This window comes from Oncorhynchus mykiss, chromosome 11 (genome assembly GCF_057628025.1).
Source record: "Oncorhynchus mykiss isolate SJ-2025 chromosome 11, ASM5762802v1, whole genome shotgun sequence".
In the NCBI taxonomy this organism is placed as follows: domain Eukaryota; kingdom Metazoa; phylum Chordata; class Actinopteri; order Salmoniformes; family Salmonidae; genus Oncorhynchus; species Oncorhynchus mykiss.
Genome location: NC_143032.1, coordinates 23,744,446 through 23,768,852, shown reverse-complemented (window position 1 = coordinate 23,768,852; position 24,407 = coordinate 23,744,446). Strand labels below are relative to the sequence as shown.

Here is a 24,407-nt window from a genome sequence, read left to right as displayed (position 1 = left end):
AATACGCGCATGGGTGGACCTTGTCGTCAGAGAGGGAGCGCTGAGAAAGGATGGCTCCCACTCCCACCTCTGACGCGTCAACCTCGACAACGAACTGTCTAGAGACGTCAGGTGTAACAAGGATAGGAGCGGATGTAAAACGATTCTTGAGGAGATCAAAAGCTCCCTGGGCGGAAACGGACCACTTAAAGCACGTCTTGACAGAAGTAAGGGCTGTGAGAGGAGCTGCCACCTGACCGAAATTACGGATGAAACGACGATAGAAGTTCGCGAAGCCGAGAAAGCGCTGCAGCTCGACGCGTGACTTAGGGACGGGCCAATCAATGACAGCTTGGACCTTAGCGGGATCCATCTTAATGCCTTCAGCGGAAATAACAGAACCGAGAAATGTGACGGAGGAGGCATGAAAAGTGCACTTCTCAGCCTTCACAAAAAGACAATTCTCTAAAAGGCGCTGGAGGACACGTCGAACGTGCTGAACATGAATCTGGAGTGACGGTGAAAAAATCAGGATATCGTCAAGGTAAACGAAAACAAAGATGTTCAGCATGTCTCTCAGGACATCATTGACTAATGCCTGAAAGACAGCTGGAGCGTTAGCGAGGCCGAAAGGAAGAACCCGGTATTCAAAGTGCCCTAACGGAGTGTTAAACGCCGTCTTCCACTCGTCCCCCTCCCTGATGCGCACGAGATGGTAAGCGTTACGAAGGTCCAACTTAGTGAAAAACCTGGCTCCCTGCAGGATCTCGAAGGCTGAAGACATAAGAGGAAGCGGATAACGATTCTTCACTGTTATGTCATTCAGCCCTCGATAATCTATGCAGGGGCGCAGAGACCCGTCCTTCTTCTTGACAAAAAAAAACCCCGCTCCGGCGGGAGAGGAGGAGGGGACTATGGTACCGGCGTCAAGAGCTACAGACAAATAATCCTCGAGAGCCTTACGTTCGGGAGCCGACAGAGAGTATAGTCTACCCCGGGGGGGGGTGGTTCCCGGAAGGAGATCAATACTACAATCATACGACCGGTGTGGAGGAAGAGAGGTGGCCCTGGACCGACTGAACACCGTGCGCAGATCGTGATATTCCTCCGGCACCCCTGTCAAATCACCAGGCTCCTCCTGTGAAGAAGAGACAGAGGAAACAGGAGGGATAGCAGACATTAAACATTTCACATGACAAGAGACGTTCCAGGAGAGGATAGAATTACTAGACCAATTAATGGAAGGATTATGACAAACTAGCCAGGGATGGCCCAAAACAACAGGTGTAAAAGGTGAACGAAAAATTAAAAAAGAAATGGTTTCACTATGATTACCAGAAACAGTGAGGGTTAAAGGTAGCGTCTCACGCTGAATCCTGGGGAGAGGACTACCATCCAGGGCGAACAAGGCCGTGGGCTCCTTTAACTGTCTGAGAGGAATGTCATGTTCCCGAGCCCAGGTCTCGTCCATAAAACAGCCCTCCGCCCCAGAGTCTATTAAGGCACTGCAGGAAGCTGACGAACCGGTCCAGCGTAGATGGACCGACAAGGTAGTGCAGGATCTTGAAGGAGAGACAGGAGTAGTAGCGCTCACCAGTAGCCCTCCGCTTACTGACGAGCTCTGGCCTTTTACTGGACATGAAGTGACAAAATGACCAGCGGCACCGCAATAGAGACAGAGGCGGTTGGTGATTCTCCGTTCCCTCTCCTTAGTCGAGATGCGGATACCTCCCAGCTGCATGGGCTCAGCACCCGAGCCGGCAGAGGAAGATGGTAGTGATGCGGAGAGGGAGGCGACGGAGAGCGCGAGCTCCTTTCCACGAGCTCGGTGACGAAGATCAACCCGTCGCTCAATGCGAATAGCGAGTTCAATCAAGGAATCCACGCTGGAAGGAACCTCCCGGGAGAGAATCTCATCCTTTACCTCTGCGCGGAAACCCTCCAGAAGACGAGCGAGCAAGGCCGGCTCGTTCCAGCCACTGGAGACAGCAAGAGTGCGAAACTCAATAGAGTAGTCTGTTATGGATCGATTGCCTTGACATAGGGAAGACAGGGCCCTGGAAGCCTCCTCCCCAAAAACAGATCGATCAAAAACCCGTATCATCTCCTCCTTAAAGTCTTGATACTGGTTAGTACACTCAGCCCTTGCCTCCCAGATTGCCGTGCCCCACTCACGAGCCCGTCCAATAAGGAGAGATATGACGTAGGCGACACGAGCAGTGCTCCTGGAGTAAGTGTTGGGCTGGAGAGAAAACACAATATCACACTGGGTGAGGAACGAGCGGCATTCAGTGGGCTCCCCAGAGTAACACGGCGGGTTATTGATTCTGGGCTCCAGAGATTCGAAAGCCCTGGAAGTGGCCGGTGGATCGAGGCGGAGATGGTGAACCTGTTCTGTGAGGTTGGAGACTTGGGTGGCCAGGGTCTCAACGGCATGTCGAGCAGCAGACAATTCCTGCTTGTGTCTGCCTAGCATCGCTCCCTGGATCTCGACGGCTGAGTGGAGAGGATCCGAAGTCGCTGGGTCCATTCTTGGTCGGATTCTTCTGTTACGGTGCGTGAATGAGGACCCAAAAGCGAATCAACTTAAACAGAGCTTCTTTAATTACCAAACATAGGTAGGCTCAGATGGACCGGCAGATTCCGACAGGACAGGACAAGGTTACAGCAAACATGACGGCAGTCTGGTTCAGGCATGAATGACACAAACAAACAAGAATCCGACAAGGACAGGAGCAGAAACAGAGAGAGATATAGGGACCTAATCAGAGGGAAAAAGGGAACAGGTGGGGAACGGGGTGAATGGGTAGTTAGAGGAGACAAGGGACAGCTGGGGGAAAGCGGGGGAGAAAAGGTAACCTAACACGACCAGCAGAGGGAGACAGGGTGAAGGGAAAGGACAGAGACAAGACAACATGACAGTACATGACACCAGCCTTTAGTCTTGAAATCTTTGGTTGTTTTGTACATGGTCCCACATGGGAATCCTTAAAGAGGTGGGTGGGGCTAAAGCTTAAGAGGGTGTGAACGATGCTGAATGGGTGTACACAAGGAAGAGCTCTCCAGCATGTGTACTGAAACATTTAAGGGCCATTTTCTCAAAAGTGATTTTACAAGTTAATCAACTTTCAAAGCAGAATTACTTTCCCATTGTTCCTCAACTGTGGTGTATGATATACTATTTTCTAGCTCTGAGTCTCTACTTTAATCCAAATTAAAAAACACATTTTCAAATTTTGCTACATAAGACCAAATCGAGCCGGTCGTTCACATTTTAAAAAATCTAAAGCTGAAATGTCTTGAGTCAATAAGTATTCAACCCTTTTGTTATGGCAAGGCTAAATAAGTTCAGGAGTAAGAATGTGCTTAACATGTCACATAATAAGTTGCATGGACTCACTCTGTGTGTAATAATAGTGTTTAACATGATTTTTTAAAACAATGACTACCCCATCGCTACACCACAGGTATGATTATATGTAAGGTCCCTCAGTCGAGTAGTGAATTTCAGGCACAGATTCAACAGCAAAGACCAGTGAAGTTTCCAATGGTTCGCAAAGAAGGGCACCTATTGGTAGATGGATTAAAAAAAGAATCCCTTTGCACATTGTGCAGTTATTAATTACACTTTGGATGGTGTATCAATACAACCTGTCACTAAAAAGATACAGGCGCCCTTCCTAACTCAGTTGCCGGAGAGGAAGGAAACCACTCAGGGATTTCACCATGAGGCCAATGGTGATTTTAAACCAGTTACAGAGTTTAATGGCTGTCATAGGAGATAACTGAGGATGGATTAACAACATTGTAGTAACTCCACAATACTAACATAAATTGAGGAAGCTTGCACAGAATAAAGTAATACTACAAAAAATGTGGCAAAACATTTTATATTTTGTCCTGAAAACAAAGTGTTATGTTTGGGACAAATCAAACACATCACTGAGTACCACTCTTCATATTTTCAAGCATGGGGGTGGCTGCATCATTGTATGCGTATGCTTGTCATCTGTAAGGACTAGGGAGTTTTTTAAGATAAAAATAAACAGAATAGAGCTAAGCACAGGTAAACTCCTAGAGGAAATCTTGGTTCAGTCTGCTCTCCAGCAGACACTGGGAGATAAATTCACCTTTCAGCAGGACAATTACCAAATATTCACTGGTTACCAAGATTTTGTTGTTTACCAAGATGACTATGATTTTTTTGGAGTGGCCTAAATACAGTCAAGTTAAATCGAGCTTGAAAATGTATGGCATGACTTTAAAATGGCTATCTTGCAATGATCAACAACGAACTTGACAGAGATTGAAGAATTTTTAAAAGGATAATGGGGAAATAATGAACAATCCAGGTGAGCAAAGCTTTTAGAGACTTACCCAGAAAGACAAAGCTGTAATTGCTGCCAAAGGTGATTCTAACATGTATTGACTCACAGAGTTGAATACTTATCTAATCAAGATACACCAAACAAAAATATAAACGCAGCATGCAACAATTTGAAAGATTTTACTGAGTTAACAGTTAATTTAAGGAAATCAGTCAATTGAAATAAATAAATTAGGCCCCAATATATGGATTTAACATGACCGGAAATACAGATATGCATCTGTTGGTCTCAAACATGCTCAATGGGTGACATATCTGGTGAGTATGCAGGCCATGGAAGAACTGGGACATTTTCAGCATCCAATAATTGCATTATCATGTTGAAACATGAGGTGATGGCAGAGGATAAATGGCATGACATTGGGCTTCAGGATCTGGTCACGGTATCTCTGCGCATTCAAATGGCCATCGGTAAAATGGCATTGTGTTTGGTGTCCGTAGCTTATGCCTGACCATACCATATCCTCACGCCCAACATGGGGCACTCTGTTCACAACGTTGACATAAGACAATTGCTCGCCCACACAATACCATATACAGCCGTCTGCCATCGGCTCAGTACAGTTGAAACCGGGATTCATCCGTGAAGAGCATACTTCTCCAGTGTGCCAGTGGCCATCGAAGGTGAGCATTTGCACACTGAAGTCGGTTACGACACTGAACTGCAGTCAGGTCAAGACCCTGGTGAGGACAATGAGCACGCAGATGAGCTTCCCTGAGACGGTTTCTGACAGTTTGTGCAGAAATTCTTTGGTTGTGCAAACCCATCAGCTGTCCGGGTGGCTGAACTTAGACAATCCTGCAAGTGAAGAATGTGGAGGTCCTGGGCTGGCGTGGCTACATGTGGTCTGCGGTTGTGAGGCAGGTTGGACGTACTGCAAAATTCTCAAAAACGATGTTGGATGTGGTTTATGGTAGAGAAATTAACATTAAATTCTCTGGCAACAATTTTGGTGGACATTCCTGCAGTCAGCATGCTAATTGCATAATCCCTAAAAACTTGAGACATCTGTGGCATTGTGTTGTGTGACAAAACTGCATATTTTAGAGTGGCCTTTTATTGTCCCCAGTAGAAGGTGCATCTGTGTGATCATCATGCTGTTTATTCAGGTCCTTGATATGCGGCACCTGTCAGATGGATTTATTATCTTGGCAAAGGAGAAATGCTCACTAACAGGGATGTAAGCAAATTTGTGCATACAATTTGAGAGAAATATGCTTTGTGAATGTATGGAAAATGTCTGGAAGCCTAAATCATATGTAGGTTCTTCACGACGATGTAACGTTCGTCGTCCTCGTCTGAGGAGTATGAAGGATCGGAGGACCAATGCACAGCGTGGTACGTGTTCATGAGGAATTTATTAAACACATAACATTAAAACAAAAATAACAAAGAGAATGACACGAAACGAAACAGTCCTGCCTGGTGACATACACAGACAGAAAATAATCTCCCACGAAACACAGGTGGGAAAAGGCTACTTAAGTATGATTCTCAATCAGAGACAACTAACGACACCTGCCTCTGATTGAGAACCATACCAGGCCAAACGCAAAACACAACATAGAAAAACAAACATAGACAACCCACCCCAACTCACGCCCTGACCAACCTAAAACAAAGACATAACAGAAGAACTAAGGTCAGAACGTGACTGATGACCCCAACCCACCCCTCTCAAATATATATAACAGTCCATTCGGAAAGTATTCAGACCCCTTGACTTTTTCTGCATTTTGTTAAGTTACAGCCTTATTCTAAAATTGATTAAAAAGTGTTTTTCCCTCATCAATCTACACACAATAGCTCATAATGGCAGAGCAAAAACAGATTTTTAGACATTTTTGTAAATGTATTCAAAATAAATAAAAAACAGAAATACCATATTTATGGAAAATGTCATTATTGACAATGAAAAAGTGGGACTGTTGTTCCCTTGTCATATAATTGGTACATTGACTATCAATATAGCATTAAACATAGTTTTCCAGATTGTATTTGGACAACAACTTAAAAAATTGCGATATGAATATTGGATCAAGGACTGAGACAACCTGGTTCAATTTGGTGGTCCTGAGGCAATACCAGTTGAGAACCACTGCTGTAACGTGTTTGTGTGAGTGAAGATGGTTACTCACAGAGATGTAGACGGCGGCAAAGGAAGCCAGTGTGGCATGTTGAGACGGAAAAGATTTTCTGGAAAGGAACAAGGAAAGAGGGGAAGAGGAGAGGATGGACAGAAACAGATGGTTTAGTGTTTGAGCCAACATGGACTGTACAAATCAGTGGAGGACACAGTTGTATGCCACAACCATCAAAACAAACTCACAAAATAGGTAGGCACAATCTGTGTGTTCTCTACAAATGTTAATGATTTTTTTTTTTTTTTTAAACCTACACGCTGAAGAAGGCTGTTACATCGAAAAATCTGTGTATGCTATCCTGATGCAGTAATAAAAAATAAAAAATGAATGGAAAATGAATGACGATTTATGTGACATAACTTTGAGCGCGGACCCATCAGACTTCATTAGTTATCTGAATTCCCGTTTTTTACACACCAACCGAACATCTGGGAGAGCGCGATTGTACTTTCTTTATTTACAATCTCAAAAAAATATTATATTTTATGATATTGATATGATATTGATATGATATTGAGCTGAAACATTCCTAAATGCTGCAGTACATCAATTACAGTATCAGTCAAAGGTTTGGACAAACCTACTCATTCAAGGGTTTTCCTTTATTTTTTACTATTTTCTACATTGTAGAATAATAGTGAACAAATCAAAACTATGAAATAACACATATGGAATCATGTAGTAACCAAAAGAGTTTGCCTTGATGACACAGTCTAGTAACATAACTACAAATCATATACTTTCATAGGTGCATGAGCTTCTTTCAACATTAAAAAAAACACTTTTTGACTGGTGTAACTCATTGAAAAGCACAGGTTAATCCATTGTATACAGTACCTTCAGAAAGTATTCACACCCCTGGACTCTTTCCACATGTTGTTGTGTTACAGACTAAATTGAAAATGTATTCAATTGAGATTCATTGTCACTGACCTACACACAATAACTCATCATGTCAAAGTGGAATTATGACATTTTTTCTTAAGACATTTTTACAAATGAATTACAAATCAAAATATGAGATGTCTTGAGTCAATAAGTATTCAACCCTTTTGTTATGGCAAGCCTAAATAAGGTCCGTTTATTTTAACAATGACTACCTTATCTCTGAACCTCATTATGAGGTATTTTGTGTAGATGGGTGAGAAAAAGAAATATTTTTAATCCATTTTTAATTCAGACTGTAACAGAACAAAATGTGGAATAACTCAAGGGGTATCAAATAAAATAACATTTTATTGGTCGCCTACACATATTTAGCAGATGATATTGCGGGTGAAGCGAAATGCTTGTATTCCTAGCTCCAACAGTGCAGTAATATCTAACCATTCACAACAATACACACAAATCTAAATTAGAAATAATTAAATTAAGAAATACATAAATATTCGGAGTCCGGAGAATATATATACATATATACAGTGTGTGTGTGTGTGTGTGTGTGTGTGTGTGTGTGTGTGTGTGTGTTTCCATGTGTTTAATGCCATTCCATTTACTTCATTCCAGACATTATTATGAGCCTTCCTCCCATCAGCAACCTCCACTGATCTGTAGAATACTTAGGATAGAATAGTATATGTACAGCAATAGCTGAATAGGATGGCATTAACTAGAATACAGTATATACGGTATTTGTCTATGTACATAGGGTAGCATCCTTTAAGGTGCAAGTTTGAGTGATCGGGTGGTAGCCAGCTATTGATAGTGACTAAGTTCAGGGCAGGGTAGTGGGTGGAGGTTGGTTAATGATGGCTATTTAACAGTCTGATGGCCTTGAGATAGAAGCTGTTCTTCAGTCGCTTGGTCCAAGCTTTGATGCACCTGTACTGACCTCATCTTCTGAATGATAGCGGGGTGAACAGGCTGTGGCTCGGGTAGCTGAGGTCCTTAATGATCTTCTTGGCCTGCCTGTGACATCGGGTGCTGTAGATGTCCTGGAGGGCAGGCAGTATGCCCCCAGTGATGCATTGGGCAGACCGCACCACCATCTAGAAAGCCCTGTGGTTGCGGGCAGTGCAGTTGCCATACGGTGATACAGCCCGACAGGATGCTCTCAATTGTGCATCTGTATAAGTTTGTGAGGGTTTTACAGGCCGAGAAAAATTTATTCAGCTTCAGCTTTTGCACCTTCTTCACCACCCTGTCTGTGTTGGTGGATAATTTAAAATTGTCAGTGATGCTTTCGCCAAGGAACTTTAAGCTTTTTACCTTCTCCACTGAGGCCCCATCAATGGGGGCCTTTGCTGTCTCCTGAAGTCCATGATAAGTTCCTTATTTTTGTTGACGTTGAGGGAGAGGTTATTTTTGGGGCCCGCACCTCCTCTCTGTAGGCTGTCCCATCATTGTTGGTAATCAGGCCAACTACTGTTGTGTTGTCTGCAAACTTGATGATTGAGTTGGAGGCGTGCATGGCCACACAGTCATAGGCGAACAGAGACTACAGGAGGGGGCTGAGCTGGCACTCTTGTGGGGACCCTTGTGTTGTTTCCTACATTCACGACATGGGGGGCAGCCCATCAGGATGTCCAGGAACCAGTTGCGCAGGGAGGTGTTCAGACCCAGGGCCCCGAGTTTATTGATGAGCTTGGAGGGTACTATGCTGTTGAATGAGGATGTGTAGTCAATAAACAGCATTCTTACATAGCTATTTCTCTTGTCCAGATGGGATTGGGTAGTGTGCAGTGCGATGGCGATTGCATCGTCTGTGGATCTATTGGGGCAGTATGCAAATTGAAGTGGGTCGAGGGTCAGGTAAGGTAGAGGTGATATGATCCTTAACTAGCCTCTCAAAGCACTTCATGATGACAGAAGTGAGTGCTACGGACCGATAGTCATTTAGTTGAGTTGCCTTTACTTTCTTGGGTACAGCATCAATGGTGGATATCTTGAAGCAAGTGGGGACAGCAGACTGGAATAGGGAGAGATTGATTATGTCCGTAAACAGCTGGTCTGCACATGCTGTGAGGACGCGGCTAGGGATGCTGTCTGGGCCAGCAGCCTTTCGAGGGTTAACATGATTAATTAAATGTCTTACTCACATCGGCCATAGAGAAAGAAAGCCCACAGTCCTCGGGAACGGCCTGCGTTGTTGGCACTGTGTTATCCTCAAAACGGGTGAAGAAGGTGTTTAGCTTGTTTGGGAACAAGACGTCGATGTCCGCGAAGTGGCTGTTTTCCACTTTGTAATTCGGGATTGTTTGGAGTCCCTGCCACATACGTCTTGTGTCTGAGCTGTTGAGTTGCGACTCCACTTTGTCTCTGTACTGACGTTTTGCCTGTTTGATTGCCTTACGGAGGGCATAACTACACTGTTTGTATTCGATAAGTTCAATTGCCTTGGGGGGTACGAACAAAGGATCCAATTCAGGAAAGTCTTATTTCTGGTCGGAGCTTCCGCTGCTTTGATATCCAAAAGTTATTTCCGGCTGTATGTAATAACACGTAAAACGTTCTAGGCTAATAATATAAGAAATAACAATTTTTTAAAAATTTAAATACTGCAAAATTGCTTAGGAGCTAGAAGCAGAGCTGCCATGTCTATCGGCGCCATCTTCAGATCTTCAGATGAATACTAAAGAGGAGAAAAACATTGAACTGTTGTACCAATCTCTTCTAGGGGCCTTTATATAGTTCATTAGAGTTAGACTGTTAGACAGTGGTCTAGGATGTCACAGAGAGGAACAGAGACTGTTTATGCCCTGAGCTACTGTCAGTTTTGAGCTTTTAATGGTGCAGGCTGAATTTAATGGTCCGTTTCATCTGTCTGTTCACAGGATGAATAAGACCATAAAGGCTATACATTAGTCTTAGAATGACTAAGAGGGGCAAGACAATATTAGACACAGATACACAGATTAATCTTCCATGGGTAATGGCACTGTCTGTCTACAGCTCTACAGGAGAATGGGATGACTTTTTAGATAAACATCGATAATTCAATTCAGGGGAGACCGTAGCGAGAAACAATTAAACACAACACATCCCTTTTGAATGATAGTATCTCAAATGTTATGGTTCTACGTCTGCCACTTTGGATGGAAAGCTATCTATCCAGGAAAATGCAAAAACTTTTCTTGAATTTATTTTTGGACAGTAATGATTGACCCTGTGGTGTTCCTCAAGACACCTGCCTAGGCCCACTCCTCTACTCTATCTTGACTAATGATTTACCCTCAGTAATGAATAAAGCAAGAGTGGTTATGTATGCTGATGACTCTATAATGTATAGTGCTGCATGAACACACTGTATAATGAGCTAACAGTACTGAGCAAAGAACTAAGAAGTGTGTTTGAGTGGGTTAACATGAATACATTTCTTAAAGAAAATGCATTGTATTTGGTTGAAGATATATGCTTGCCTCATGACCTTCAATTACACTGGTAAATGGATGTGTTCCCTGTAGAAGAAGTAAAAAATACCAAATGACTTGGTGTCACATTGGACACAGCTCTATCCTGGTCTGAACATATGTGACCCCTTTCAAGAAGTTAGGCTTATGTCACACGTCACTACTTTACAGGAGAGGCATTTGAACATTATTTTCTATTATTTATTTTTTTATCAAAATGGGGTTTTGGGCAGAAATGGAACATGTGAACTTTCACGTGCCATAATAACAAACTTGTATTACATCTGTAAATATAAATAAAACATTTACATTACAAGCCTAGTTGGTTTAGCCACAGAAAAAGACAGGAACCTGGCTGAGATAATGGATGGGCTGGACTTGCCGAGAGATGAGTTCGGATTGGTCTGCCATGTAGCGCGCTTCTGTCTATAACATGAGCTGCTCAGTATGTGTAGATAATCCTAACTACTGCAGCTTTTTTGAAAAACATAACTTTAACCCTGGAGAACTGCAAAAGTGTTGCTACTACTCTCAAAAACATTGCTGCCCATAATTTAGCAGACACTACTGACAAAGATCAGTGAGAAAAAGTTGTCATTTTCATTGCAAGTTAAAGTGTACTGTTAGCTAGCTAGCGAGCATTACCTTGATGGCTCGCTCGTTAATGTTATGTGTATGATCTGTGTAGTAATATAATTTATATCTCAGAAAGTAATTTGTATTGCTAGTTATAGCCTACTGTTAGCTAGCTAGCTAACACCGAACCTAGTTGGTTAGCTTTAGCTACCTGCAGATTTACACTCCAGCATTTCATGCATGTTTGCTAGCTATGACAATACGTTTGTATTGTAGCTATGGGTTGGGAATATGGTAAATTGTTAAACTAGCTAGCTACATGTCTAAACAAAAGACTCCACTTTGCCAGATGATTACATGATCCAACAAGTTAGCCAGGTGTGTCTGGGGGTGATTACGGCCATCTATTGTATTTCATGAACATGTGTACATGTCTAGTACACAAGTGTGACACATCCCCTTACTTTAGCTAGATGTGGCTTGAGGGTGGTTATATAATTTATTTCACATGGCCCATCAATTTAGACAAGTGTCTCTGGGTAAGGATCCTCTTAATAATTTCACCACTTTTAGTATTGAAATCTTTGGTTGCTTACAACACTACTTTTTCACTCTGTTAAGGACATGGCCTTTCATGTGAATCCTTAAAGAGATGGGTGGGGCTTAAGAGGGTGTGAATGATGCTGAATAGGTTTAGACAAAGAAGTGCTCTCCAGTAGGTGTACCAAAACATTCAAGGGCCATTTTCTCAAAAGTGGGGTTACAAGTCTATCAACTTTCAAAGCAGAATTACTTTCCCTATTGTTCCTGCAGTGATATACGATTTTGTAGCTCCGAGTCTCTACTTGTATCCAATATAAAAAACACCATTTCACATTTTGCTACATGAGACCAAATAGAGGCATATAGATATATAGATCATATTGTAATTATAACGGATGAGAGCATTGCTATAACAAGAAAATGTTCTCAGTATGTAACATCCAGCACTCTGAATCAGGTGATTCAATCTTTGATTCTATCACACCTAGATTACTGCCCTGTCATATGGTAATCTGCAGCAAAAAAGAAACAAAAAAGCTCCAACTCCAACTCAAAACAGGGCTGCCATTGTTTTAACTGTATGAATGTCAACTGAATGCATCAGAATCTTTCATGCAGTCAAATTGAAAGCAAATTACTATGCAGTCTTCTGATTTTCATTAGGAATGTAACATTTTCAACAAACCACAGTCTTTTTCAGACCAATTAGTTAATTCCATGTGTAACTCTGTGTTGTTGTATGTGTCGAATTGCTATGCTTTATCTTGGTCAGTTCGCAGTTGTAAATGAGAACTTGTTCTCAACTAGCCTACCTGGTTAAATAAAGGTGAAATAAAAATAAAATAAATAAATAAATACTAGCAACAAACATAACCACCAAACCAGACAGGAATTTCAGGTGATCTGATACCCCCGAGGACAAACAGTTACATTTTTTAAAATGTATTTATTTCACCTTTATTTAACCAGGTAAGCTAGTTGAGAACAAGTTCTCATATACAACTGCAACCCGGCCAAGATAAAGCAAAGCAGTGCGACACAAACAACAACACAGAGTTACACATGGAATAAACAAGCGTACCAGCAGAATAGAAAAAAAGAAAGTCTATATACAGTGTGTGCAAATGGCGTGAGGAGGTAGGCAATAAATAGGCCATAGTAGCGAAGTAATTACAATTTAGCAGATTTAGCAGATGAACACTGGAGTGATAAATGAGCAGATGATGATGTGCAAGTAGAGATACTGGTGTGCAGAAAGTAAATTAAAACAATATGGGGACGATGTAGGTAGATTGGGTGGGCTATTTACAGATGGACTATGTACAGCTGCAGCGATCGGTTAGCTGCTCACATACAGAGCCATCACTGAATAGAATTATTTACCAATTTCTCAGGCAAAAAGTAAATCCACCTCCAAGAAAGCAATAAAAGAACATCCAATGCGATCAACCATATGACTGCACAGATACTAATGCCAGACAGCATCTCCTGAATGTTAAATGTATTACCGGTCAGGTATTTTAATTGTCTGTAATGTCTACTTGTTAAAAGTTTGTAACGTCTTAATGTAAATTGTAATTGTTTGTAATGTCTTTTTAGTTCTGTGTTGGACCCCAGGAAGATTAGCTGACATTACGGCGTCAGCTAATGGGGATCCTAATAATACTTTTAATTAAAATCTCACCATGTGCTTTGCCTTAACCACTCACTCCAGATGAAAACTCCATACATCTATTTTCCCTGAATCCACACAAGCTATTTGCTGATGTGCAAAAGAGTCCCTTTCCCAACCTCATTAGCGAGAACATCAAAAGGTTCTCTTTACTCTACAGCCATGATAACCACAATTAGAAACCAAAATAGCTTTGCTGCTGCTTGTCTTGTCTGGGTCCTTGTGTTTATACATCCAAACAGAACTGAACAACTCAAACTCTGCGTAATCCCCAGAAAAATAACCCATTGAACTGTGCTAATGACTCAAGTCTGCTGCTACTGAGTAATTGGAGGTATTAGATTAACTCACACATTTTTTATTTTTTTATTTTTTTATTTCACCTTTATTTAACCAGGTAGGCTAGTTGAGAACAAGTTCTCATTTGCAACTGCGACCTGGCCAAGATAAGGCATAGCAGTGTGAACAGACAACACAGAGTTACACATGGAGTAAACAATTAACAAGTCAATAACACAGTAGAAAAAAGGGGAGTCTATATATACATTGTGTGCAAAAGGCATGAGAAGGTAGGCAAATAATTACAATTATGCAGATTAACACTGGAGTGATAAATGATCAGATGGTTATGTACAGGTAGAGATATTGGTGTGCAAAAGAGCAGAAAAATAAAAATAAATAAATAAAAACAGTATGGGGATGAGGTAGGTGAAAGTGGGTGGGCTATTTACCAATAGACTATGTACAGCTGCAGCGATCGGTTAGCTGCTCATCAATACAACTTGCAGACAAAATGTGCTTTGATTGACAGTGTGGATATTTGAATACTTTAACTCTAGGATCATAATATTGTCAGAAAAATGCAAAAACTTCTAACTAACCCGAACATATCTGTCAACGCTCTTATCGAGAGCAGCTTAAAGTAGTTAGTACATACATTTTCATCAAACCCACAACCATGGCATTACAAGCACCATACTCTACCAAGTGAGCCACTCTACCAAGTAACCCACTCATGCTTAATGTCTATATCCCGGTTCAATGCTAACTCTAGCCTCAACCCTATCTCTAACCTAAGCATAATGTCCACACCCTGGGTCAACACTAACCTTAGCCATAACACAAACTTCATGTCCACACCCCGGCTCAACCCTAACCCTCAACCCTAACCCTAGCTTCATGTCCTCATCCTGGATCAACCCTAACCCTAGTCATAATCCTGACCCCTTAGCATCAGGTTGGTGGAGCAGAAACACATTGAGAGCTCTTTAGAGGTCAACGGTGAAAGGTGAATGTGACAAACCTGCCCTGGTTGATGGCTGCGATTTCGGACCCGGAGCAGATATCCTGCAGGATGTAGGTGTTCTCGTCGCAGGTTGTGTTGAGCGTGGTGTAGTTGGGTTTACACACAGTCAGAAAGTAAGGCGCATGGTAGCCCGTCGCTAGCTGGAGGATGTCCGTGATGAGAGCTGTGGCACACAGGCCAAACACATGGACGCCTGGTTGGCAGAGACACACACATGCACGCACGACACATGCACACACACACACACACACATGCACACACACATGCACACACACCCAGTTAGCATAGATTTATTTTTATACTTGGGCCTTGTCATGTCTTTTTTTCATTATTCATAAAAATACATACTAAAAGGGGTGAGACAGTCTCATCAGGTAAACCAAATGAAACTTACCAATAAATCTGACAGCTCTGCGGATGAAGGAGTTAAAGCTACAGCCTGCTGCATTGATGTCTGCCTCTGCCCCGACACCCTTCCTCTTTCTGGACAGACAGCAGAACAGGATCCCCTCTCCAATCATTATCTGTGGACAGAGACACGGTCATCACTGTGGACACATACACTTACAGCACACACACACACACACACACACACACACACACACACACACACACACACACACACACACACACACACACACACACACACACACACACACACAGTAGGATTAAGAGATCACCTTTCCCATGAACTCTGTCTACCTCTGTTTCAAATGACTGCCTTTCCTCTCAGCGCTCTGTTTTCGGGATAAAGTAAAGCTCTCTGTCTTTGGCATAGCCCCAGATGAAAGGTTAGGGAAGGGCCAAGGCACACTTTCCCTGCAGTATGGAGTACTATGGCCTACCATTCCAATGTACAACTCTCAGCACTAACCAGCTGTGGTAATCATGATTTTATAACCCACAAACAGCTGACTGACCAATATCACAATACCTTCCAACTAAGCTTGGAGCGACATACCGTTTACCGGGGTATTTTGAAATACCAACGGTATGATTTTCAATACCGTAAAAAAATATATAATAATAATAATTAGCCCTCGCGTAGGCTGAGGAGGTGAGCGCTACACCACTGCTTATAACTAACTATAAGTTAAGTATAACTATAAGAAATCTAAGATGTGTCAAATAAATTATATCCAGCTCGGAGCTCTAGCTATACATTTGGTTTCCTAACTTGCTAGCTAAGTGGGTAGATGTCAAGATCAAGCTTCTCGTTTACAGCAGAGACATTCCTTTAAAAAAAAAAAAAAACAGCGCCCCTTGTGTGCACATTCGGTAATACCATATACCCTGACATGGTACAGAAACGGTATGACCCCCAACCCTACTTCCAATATAGAACATGAATAACTTCAGCCCCCTAGGTGTACAGTAAATCTCTCCCTTGTGTCTCAAACAGGACCACAGGACAACAGGCTGTCGTCTGTGTCTGAATAAACCCCTCCACACTGACCTTCAAACACAATCCAATCCCCTCTGCTCTGTTCAGAGGAGCTGAAACAATAAACACACACACATATCACCACACCTGTCAATCAATCAGAATCTTTCTCTGTTACCCGATCCATAATCTCAGAACTCAGAACCAAATTTGTGGGCCAGCCAGCTACCACAAGAGACTACCCACACCATGACAACTTGAATAAAGCATGAATCCCAATGATACATCCTCTCCCACAGCTCTGATACAGTCATTACTAGTCTATAATAACACCTCTTCTGTTTGTCAGTGTGAATGCATGAGGAGTTTAAATCTCAGTGGGGCTGTGTGTTTGATGTCAGCAGTGATCCACACCCTGTCCTGGCCTGGCACAGGCAGGGTGTTGTGAGAAGTAAGGGCTAAACCCCAGGGTGTTGTGGGTACTGGAGTATGGTCTAACTAAGCCTTTGGCGTCGGGTCTGTTGTCACACTGTGACGTGAATGAGGGTCCAGGTATCATGCAGCTATCACCATGGCAGCACACTCTGCCCATCTGACAGGTTGAGAGTATAAGTGTGTCTCTGTGTGTGTGTGTGTGTGTGTGTGTGTGTGTGTGTGTGTGTGTGTGTGTGTGTGTGTGTGTGTGTGTGTGTGTGTGTGTGCGTGGGCAGGCGGGCGTGTGCATCCGCGCGTGTGTGAGTGCGAGAGAGAGAGAGAGCAACAGAACACTGTGCTATGACAACTGGCCGAACCACAGGACCCTGCACTACCTGCAGGTACTTCCTTTCTAATGATACAGTACATGTGCTCTATAACAAACCAATACACAGCGCTCCGATAGAGATGGTGAAAATGGCTTGGTGATCTGAACTAATAGAATGTTGTAGCATTATCGTACTTACAGTAGACAGGTTAATTGTTGTTTTCACATGTTGTTATTGTGGCACGCTAGGCTAGGACTATACCTATATGTACACATATTTCACAGCGTTAGCTGATGTTTGGGAACTGCATCTGAGTGGATTGCAGACGGAATATAGAAGGATTTACAGTGTTAGCATTCAGAACATGAAACATACTGTACACTCACATATGCTCTGAGATATATTTCTGTCTCAGTGCCGTGATGCTTGTTTTTTATTAATCCCAATCAGTATTTATTATCAGCTAGTACATCTCACTAAATGTAACTGATTTTATCAGTGCTGCTAAAGAACTGGAATTGTATTTGGTGCTGTCTGTACATGTCCGAAAGCACCAGACCAGTAGTAAACATGGACAGCAGAAATTGAGTGATCTTTTCCTTTCAGAAAAGGGTGAGGGGTACCGTAGTTAAGTATGTGATCTGACATGCAGTCACTGTCAAACACGCATATTTTGACCAATGGGTAAAATATTAAAACAATGTTAATTGTGGAGATACTCCTCTAATAAAACCAATGGTCCAAACCTCATGTCTTTATCATAATCCGTTCTGAACTTATTGGAGTTTTTACCATTGTAGGATGGTCATATTTAGGGCGACTAAATCAATGGAGGCCAGAGAAAAAAACCTGGGAAATAATTAAGGTTACCTGACCGGCTTACCATTGAACTCGTCATCTTTCTTCTCAAATCCGGAGGACATCAAACAATATGGAGGTAAGATAGATATTGATTTTGAGACATGACATATAGTATTTTCATATTTTAGTATACGCTATTCATATTAATGTGAAGTTACTGTTCTTTTTTAAAACACATCTCACAAAAACAAGCGTATCTGTCACGGTCGTCCTCCTCTTCGTCTGAAGAGGAGAGGCGAGATGGATCAGAGGACCAATATGCGGCGTGGTAAGTGTCCATGGTAAAATCTTTAATAAAGAAAGACTGAACACTATACAAGAGAGTAACAAAAACAATAACCCAAATTCGACCGTGACGCTACAAAATGAGACCTGTGCTGAAACAAGCCACTAACATAGACAATCACCCACAAACAAACAGTGCAACCCAGGCTACCTAAGTATGATTCTCAATCAGAGACAACTAATGACACCTGCCTCTGATTGAGAACCATACTAGGCCGAAAACATAGAAATGCCCCAAAACATAGAAAAACAAACATAGACTGCCCACCCAACTCACGCCCTGACCATACTAAATAAATACAAAACAACGGAAATAGAGGTCAGAACGTGACAGTATCTCTGTGAAATGTCAAGGGAGCACTGAGCATACCGCAATTTTGTTTTTTTTCAAAGCCTTTTACATTTCATTCAACTTGTGTCATGCTGATTTTGCTATTTGCGACCCACAACTTGGAAGACGACAACCACAAAATGTAAAAAAAAAACGTAACATTTTTGGTGAGAAAGCTGCCCCGCTCTGTCAACATACATCGGTGCTTATTACTGGATGTATTAGGTTAAGAAATCCGACTTTTTGGATATAATGTTAATGTGTTAATGATGTGTAAAAGAAAGACCCCACTGAACGATTCAGAACATGAACAATTATTTTTTGTCTTGGTAAAAAAAAAAAAAAAAAGTATAACATAAGGAAGTGAAATGTCATCACCAAAGTGCCTTTTCACCTACTCTGGGCAGAGTGGGTAGACACCTTACAGTCAGTCTGAGAAGATCCTTCAAAAAACACCTTAGTCAACACCATTGTGAGGGAAGGTTTTAAAGAAGAAGAGAGAATGGTTCACACTTCAGAACAGTTTAGTCTTCTTGTCATTTTTCAAACACAGCAACATGCCTCCAGGACTCCCAGGAAGTCGGGTGTGAACTAATCAACGCGTTTCTGCATGAGCAACCTGCTTGAAAACACAACAAGACCCACTCATTCATAACACCCACTTAAACCACAGAACAAAAAAAAGAGGACCCCAAACTGTAGTTTCAAACTGACAGTTCACCTGGGGACCTTTAGATAGCGATAACTCCATAGCCAGTGACAAAAACACATTGACTGAGTCAGAATAAGTCTTGAAGAGATTGCTAGCTACAGAGACTACTCTGGGGTGGCTGACAGTCAAATGCTGGCTGACAGTAGCAGCCACAGTGTACGCACCTGTGAGAACAGTCAGCCACAGTGTATTCACCTGAGATAGAGTCTGACAGAGGACTGGAAACCCAAGATCTGCTTGCTACAGTACCGAGCGTTGCTAGGAGATCTCTGTGAAAGTAATGCGTCATCAGACAACTAAAGTCAGTAGAATTCCACTGATGCCAGATACAATACATTACCAAATGTATGTGGACACCTGCTCATCAAAAATCTCAGTCCAAAATCTTGGGCATTAATATGGAGTTGGTCCTCCTTTGCTGCTGTAACAGCCTCCGCTCTTCTGGGATGGCTTTCCACTAGATGTTGGAACATTGCTGCAAGGACTTACTTTCATTCAGCCACAAGAGTATTAGTGAGTATGAGTGAGGTCAAGCACTGATGTTGGGCGATTAGGCCTGGCTCGCAGTCAGTGCTCCAATACATCCCAAAGGTGTTCGAGGGGTTTGAGGTCGGGACTGTGCAGGCCAGTCAAGATCTTCCACACTGATCTCAACAAACCATTTATATACGGACCTTTCTTTGTGCACGTGGGCATAGCTACAGTGCCTTGCGAAAGTATTCAGCCCCCTTGAACTTTGCGACCTTTTGTCACATTTCAGGCTTCAAACATAAAGATATAAAACTTTATTTTTTTGTGAAGAATCAACAACAAGTGGGACACAATCATGAAGTGGAACGACATTTATTGGATATTTCAAACTTTTTTAACAAATCAAAAACTGAAAAATTGGGCGTGCAAAATTATTCAGCCCCTTTACTTTCAGTGCAGCAAACTCTCTCCAGAAGTTCAGTGAGGATCTCTGAATGATCCAATGTTGACCTAAATGACTAATGATGATAAATACAATCCACCTGTGTGTAATCAAGTCTCCGTATAAATGCACCTGCACTGTGATAGTCTCAGAGGTCCGTTAAAAGCGCAGAGTGCATCATGAAGAACAAGAAACACACCAGGCAGGTCCGAGATACTGTTGTGAAGAAGTTTAAAGCCGGATTTGGATACAAAAAGATTTCCCAAGCTTTAAACATCCCAAGGAGCACTGTGCAAGTGATAATATTGAAATGGAAGGAGTATCAGACCAATGCAAAATTACCAAGACCTGGCCGTCCCTCTAAACTTTCAGCTCATACAAGGAGAAGACTGATCAGAGATGCAGCCAAGAGGCCCATGATCACTCTGGATGAACTGCAGAGATCTACAGCTGAGGTGGGAGACTCTGTCCATAGGACAACAATCAGTCATATATAGCACAAATCTGGCCTTTATGGAAGAGTGGCAAGAAGAAAGCCAATTCTTAAAGATATCCATAAAAAGTGTTGTTTAAAGTTTGCCACAAGCCACCTGGGAGACACACCAAACATGTGGAAGAAGGTGCTATGGTCAGATGAAACCAAAATGGAACTTTTTGGCAACAATGCAAAACGTTATGTTTGGCGTAAAAGCAACACAGCTCATCACCCTGAACACACCATCTCCACTGTCAAACATGGTGGTGGCAGCATGGTTTGGGCCTGCTTTTCTTCAGCAGGGACAGGGAAGATGGTTAAAATTGATGGGAAGATGGATGGAGCCAAATACAGGACCATTCTGGAAGAAAGCCTGATGGAGTCTGCAAAAGACCTGAGACTGGGACAGAGATTTGTCTTCCAACAAGACAATGATCCAAAACATAAAGCAAGATCTACAATGGAATGGTTCAAAAATAAACATATCCAGGTGTTAGAATGGCCAAGTCAAAGTCCAGACCTGAATCCAATCGAGAATCTGTGGAAAGAACTGAAAACTGCTGTTCACAAATGCTCTCCATCCAACCTCACTGAGCTCGAGCTGTTTTGCAAGGAGGAATGGGAAAAAATTTCAGTCTCTCGATGTGCAAAACTGATAGAGACATACCCCAAGCGACTTACAGCTGTAATCGCAGCAAAAGGTGGCGCTACAAAGTATTAACTTAAGGGGGCTGAATAATTTTGCACGCCCAATTTTTCAGTTTTTGATTTGTTAAAAAAGTTTGAAATATCCAATAAATGTTGTTCCACTTCATGATTGTGTCCCACTTGTTGTTGATTCTTCACAACAAAATACAGTTTTATATCTTTATGTTTGAAGCCTGAAATGTGGCAAAAGGTCGCAAAGTTCAAGGGGGCCGAATACTTTCGCAAGGCACTGTATGCTGATATAGGAAAGGGCCTTCCCCAAACTGTTGCCACAAAGTTGGAACCACAGAATCATATAGAATGTCATTGTATGCTGTAGCGTTAAGAATTCCCTTCACTGCTGGTTCGATCCCAGGCTGTGTGGCAGCCGGCCGCGATCGGGAGACCCATGAGGCGGTGCACAACTGGCTAAGCATCGTCCGAGTTAGGGGAGGTTTTGGCCGGCCGGGTTGTCCTTGTCCCATCGCGCTCTAGCGGCTCCTGTTGTCCTTGTCAAAATGCTCGCTGACACGGTCGCCAGGTGTATGGTGTTTCCTCTGACACATTGGTGCCGCTGGCTTCCGGGTTAAGCGAGCATTGTGTCAAGAAGCAGTGCGGCTTGGCTGGTCGTGTTTCGGAGGACGCACGGCACTTGACCTTTGCCTCTCCCGAGTCCGTACGGGAGTTGCTGCGATGGGACAAGACTGTAACTACCAATTGAATATCACGAAATTGGGGAGAAAAATGGGTAAAAAATGTTTTATTAATTAAAAAGAAGAGGCCTAGCCTGAACCATGAAAAACAGCCCGAGACCATTATTCCTCCTCCACCAAAATTTACAGTTGGCACTATGCATTCGGGCAGGTAGCGTTCTCCTGGCATCTGCCAAACCCAGATTCGTCCGTCGGACTGTCAGATGGTGAAGCGTGATTCATCACTCCAGAGAACACGTTTCCAGTGCTCCAGAGACCAATGGGGGTGAGCTTTACATCATTCCAGCCGATGCTTGGCATTGTGCATGGTGATCTTAGACTTGTGTGTGGCTGCTTGGCCATGGAAACTAATTTCATTAAGCTCCCGACGGGACAAGCACACAGTTCTTGTGCTGACATTGCTTCTAGAAGTAGTTTGGAACTCAGTAGTGAGTGTTGCAACTGAGGACAGATGATTTTTACGAGCTACGCGCTTCAGCACTCGGTTGTCCCGTTCTGTGAGCTTGTGTGGCCTACCACTTCGGGGCTAAGCTGTTGTTGTTTCTAGAAGTTACCACTTCACAATAATAGGGGACAGCTCTAGCAGGGCAGAAATTTGACGAACTGACTTTTTGGAAGTCATCCTATGACGGTGCCACGTTGCAAGTCACTGAGCTCTTCAGTAAGTATGGGCCATTCTACTGCCAATGTTTTTGTCTATGGCGATTGCATGGCAGTGTGCTCGGTTTTATACACCTGTCAGCAACGGGTGTGGCTGAAATAGCCGAATCCACAAATTTTAAGGTAGTTTTGTAATTACAGTGCCTTCAGACCCCTTGACTTTTTCCTCAATTTGTTGTTACAGCCTTATTCTAAAATGGATTAAAGAAATAAAACATCTCAGCAATCTACACACAATACGTCATAATGACAAACCAAAAAGAGGTTTTTAGAATTGATAAAAAACAGAAATACCTTATTTACATAAGAAATCAGACCAATTGCTATAAGACTTGATAATCAGCTCAGGTGCATCCTGTTTCCATTGATCATCCTTGTGATGTATATACAAATTGATTGGAGTCCACCTGTGGTAAGTTCAATTGATTGGACATTAGTTGGAAAGACCCACAGTGCACGTCAGAGCAAAAGCCATGAGGTTGAAGGAATTGTCCGTTGAGCTCCGAGACAGGATTGTGTCGAGGCACAGATTGGTGAAAGGGTACCAAAAATGTCTGCAGCAATGACGGTCCACAATTCACAGTTGCCTCCATCTTCCTAGAGGTGTCCGCCCGGCCAAACTGAGCAATTGGGGGAGAAGGGCCTTGCTCAGGGAGGTGACCAAGAACCCGATGGTCTCTCTAATAGAGCTCTAGAGTTCCTCTGTGGAGATGGGAGAACCTTCCAGATGGACAACCAACTCTGCAGCACTCTACCAATTAGGCCTTTATGGTAGAGTTGCCAGACGGAAGCCACTCCTCAGTAAAAGGCACATGACAGCCTGATTGGAGTTCACCAAAAGGCACCTAAAGACTCTCAGATCATGAGAAACAAGATTCTCTGGTCTGATGAAACCAAGATTGAACTATTTGGCCTGAATGCCAAGCGTCACATCTGGAGGAAACTTGGCATCATCCCTACCTCAAAGCATGGTGGTTGCAGCATCATGCTGTGGGGATATTTTTCAGCGGCAGGGACTGGGAGACTAGTCAGGATCGAAGGAAAGATGAACGGAGCAAAGTATAGAGCGATCCTTGATGAAAACCTGCCCTAGAGCACTCAGGACCTCAGACTGGGGAGAAGGTTCACCTTCCAACAGGACAACAACCTTAAGCACACAGGCAAGATAACGCAGGAGTGTCTTTGGGACAAGTCTCTGAATGTCCTTGAGTGGCCCAGCCAGAGCCCGGACTTGAACCCGATCGAACATCTCTGGAGAGACCTGAAAATAGCTGTGCAGCAACACTCCCCATCCAACCTGACAGAGCTTGAGAGGATCTATAGAGAGGAATGGGAGAAACTCCCCAAATACAGGTGTGTCAAGCTTGTAGTGCCATACCCCAAAATAATCGAGGCTGTAATCGCTGCCAAATTTTCAAAAACCTGTTTTTGCTTTGTCATTATGGGATATTGTGTGTAGATTGATGAGGGAACAAATTATTTAACCCATTTTAGAATAAGGCTGAAATGTAACAAAAGTCGAGGGGTCTGAATACTATCCGATTGCACTGTATAGTGTGGTTGAAGAGGCTATTTGTGATAAGTGCCTTTTCTTTTTATAAGTGCCTCAGATCAATACAGGAGGATTCTGGTAGTAAACAAGGTTTTCTGGTGGATAGAGAAAATATTTTGATGAGAGTTAGAGTT

General features: G+C 42.7%; 1 protein-coding gene across 1 annotated transcript in view; it reads right to left on the bottom strand.

Annotated features, from left to right (window-relative positions):
* Window positions 1-24,407, bottom strand: part of plppr4b (phospholipid phosphatase related 4b) — a 44,637-nt gene that overhangs the window by 9,870 nt on the left and 10,360 nt on the right. The window contains exons 3-5 of the mRNA XM_021620531.3: window positions 15,352-15,481; window positions 14,955-15,150; window positions 6,506-6,563 (exon numbers count right to left, since the gene is read on the bottom strand). Of these exons, the coding sequence (XP_021476206.2) occupies window positions 6,506-6,563; window positions 14,955-15,150; window positions 15,352-15,481 (384 nt within the window). The remainder of the gene's footprint in view (window positions 1-6,505; window positions 6,564-14,954; window positions 15,151-15,351; window positions 15,482-24,407) is intronic.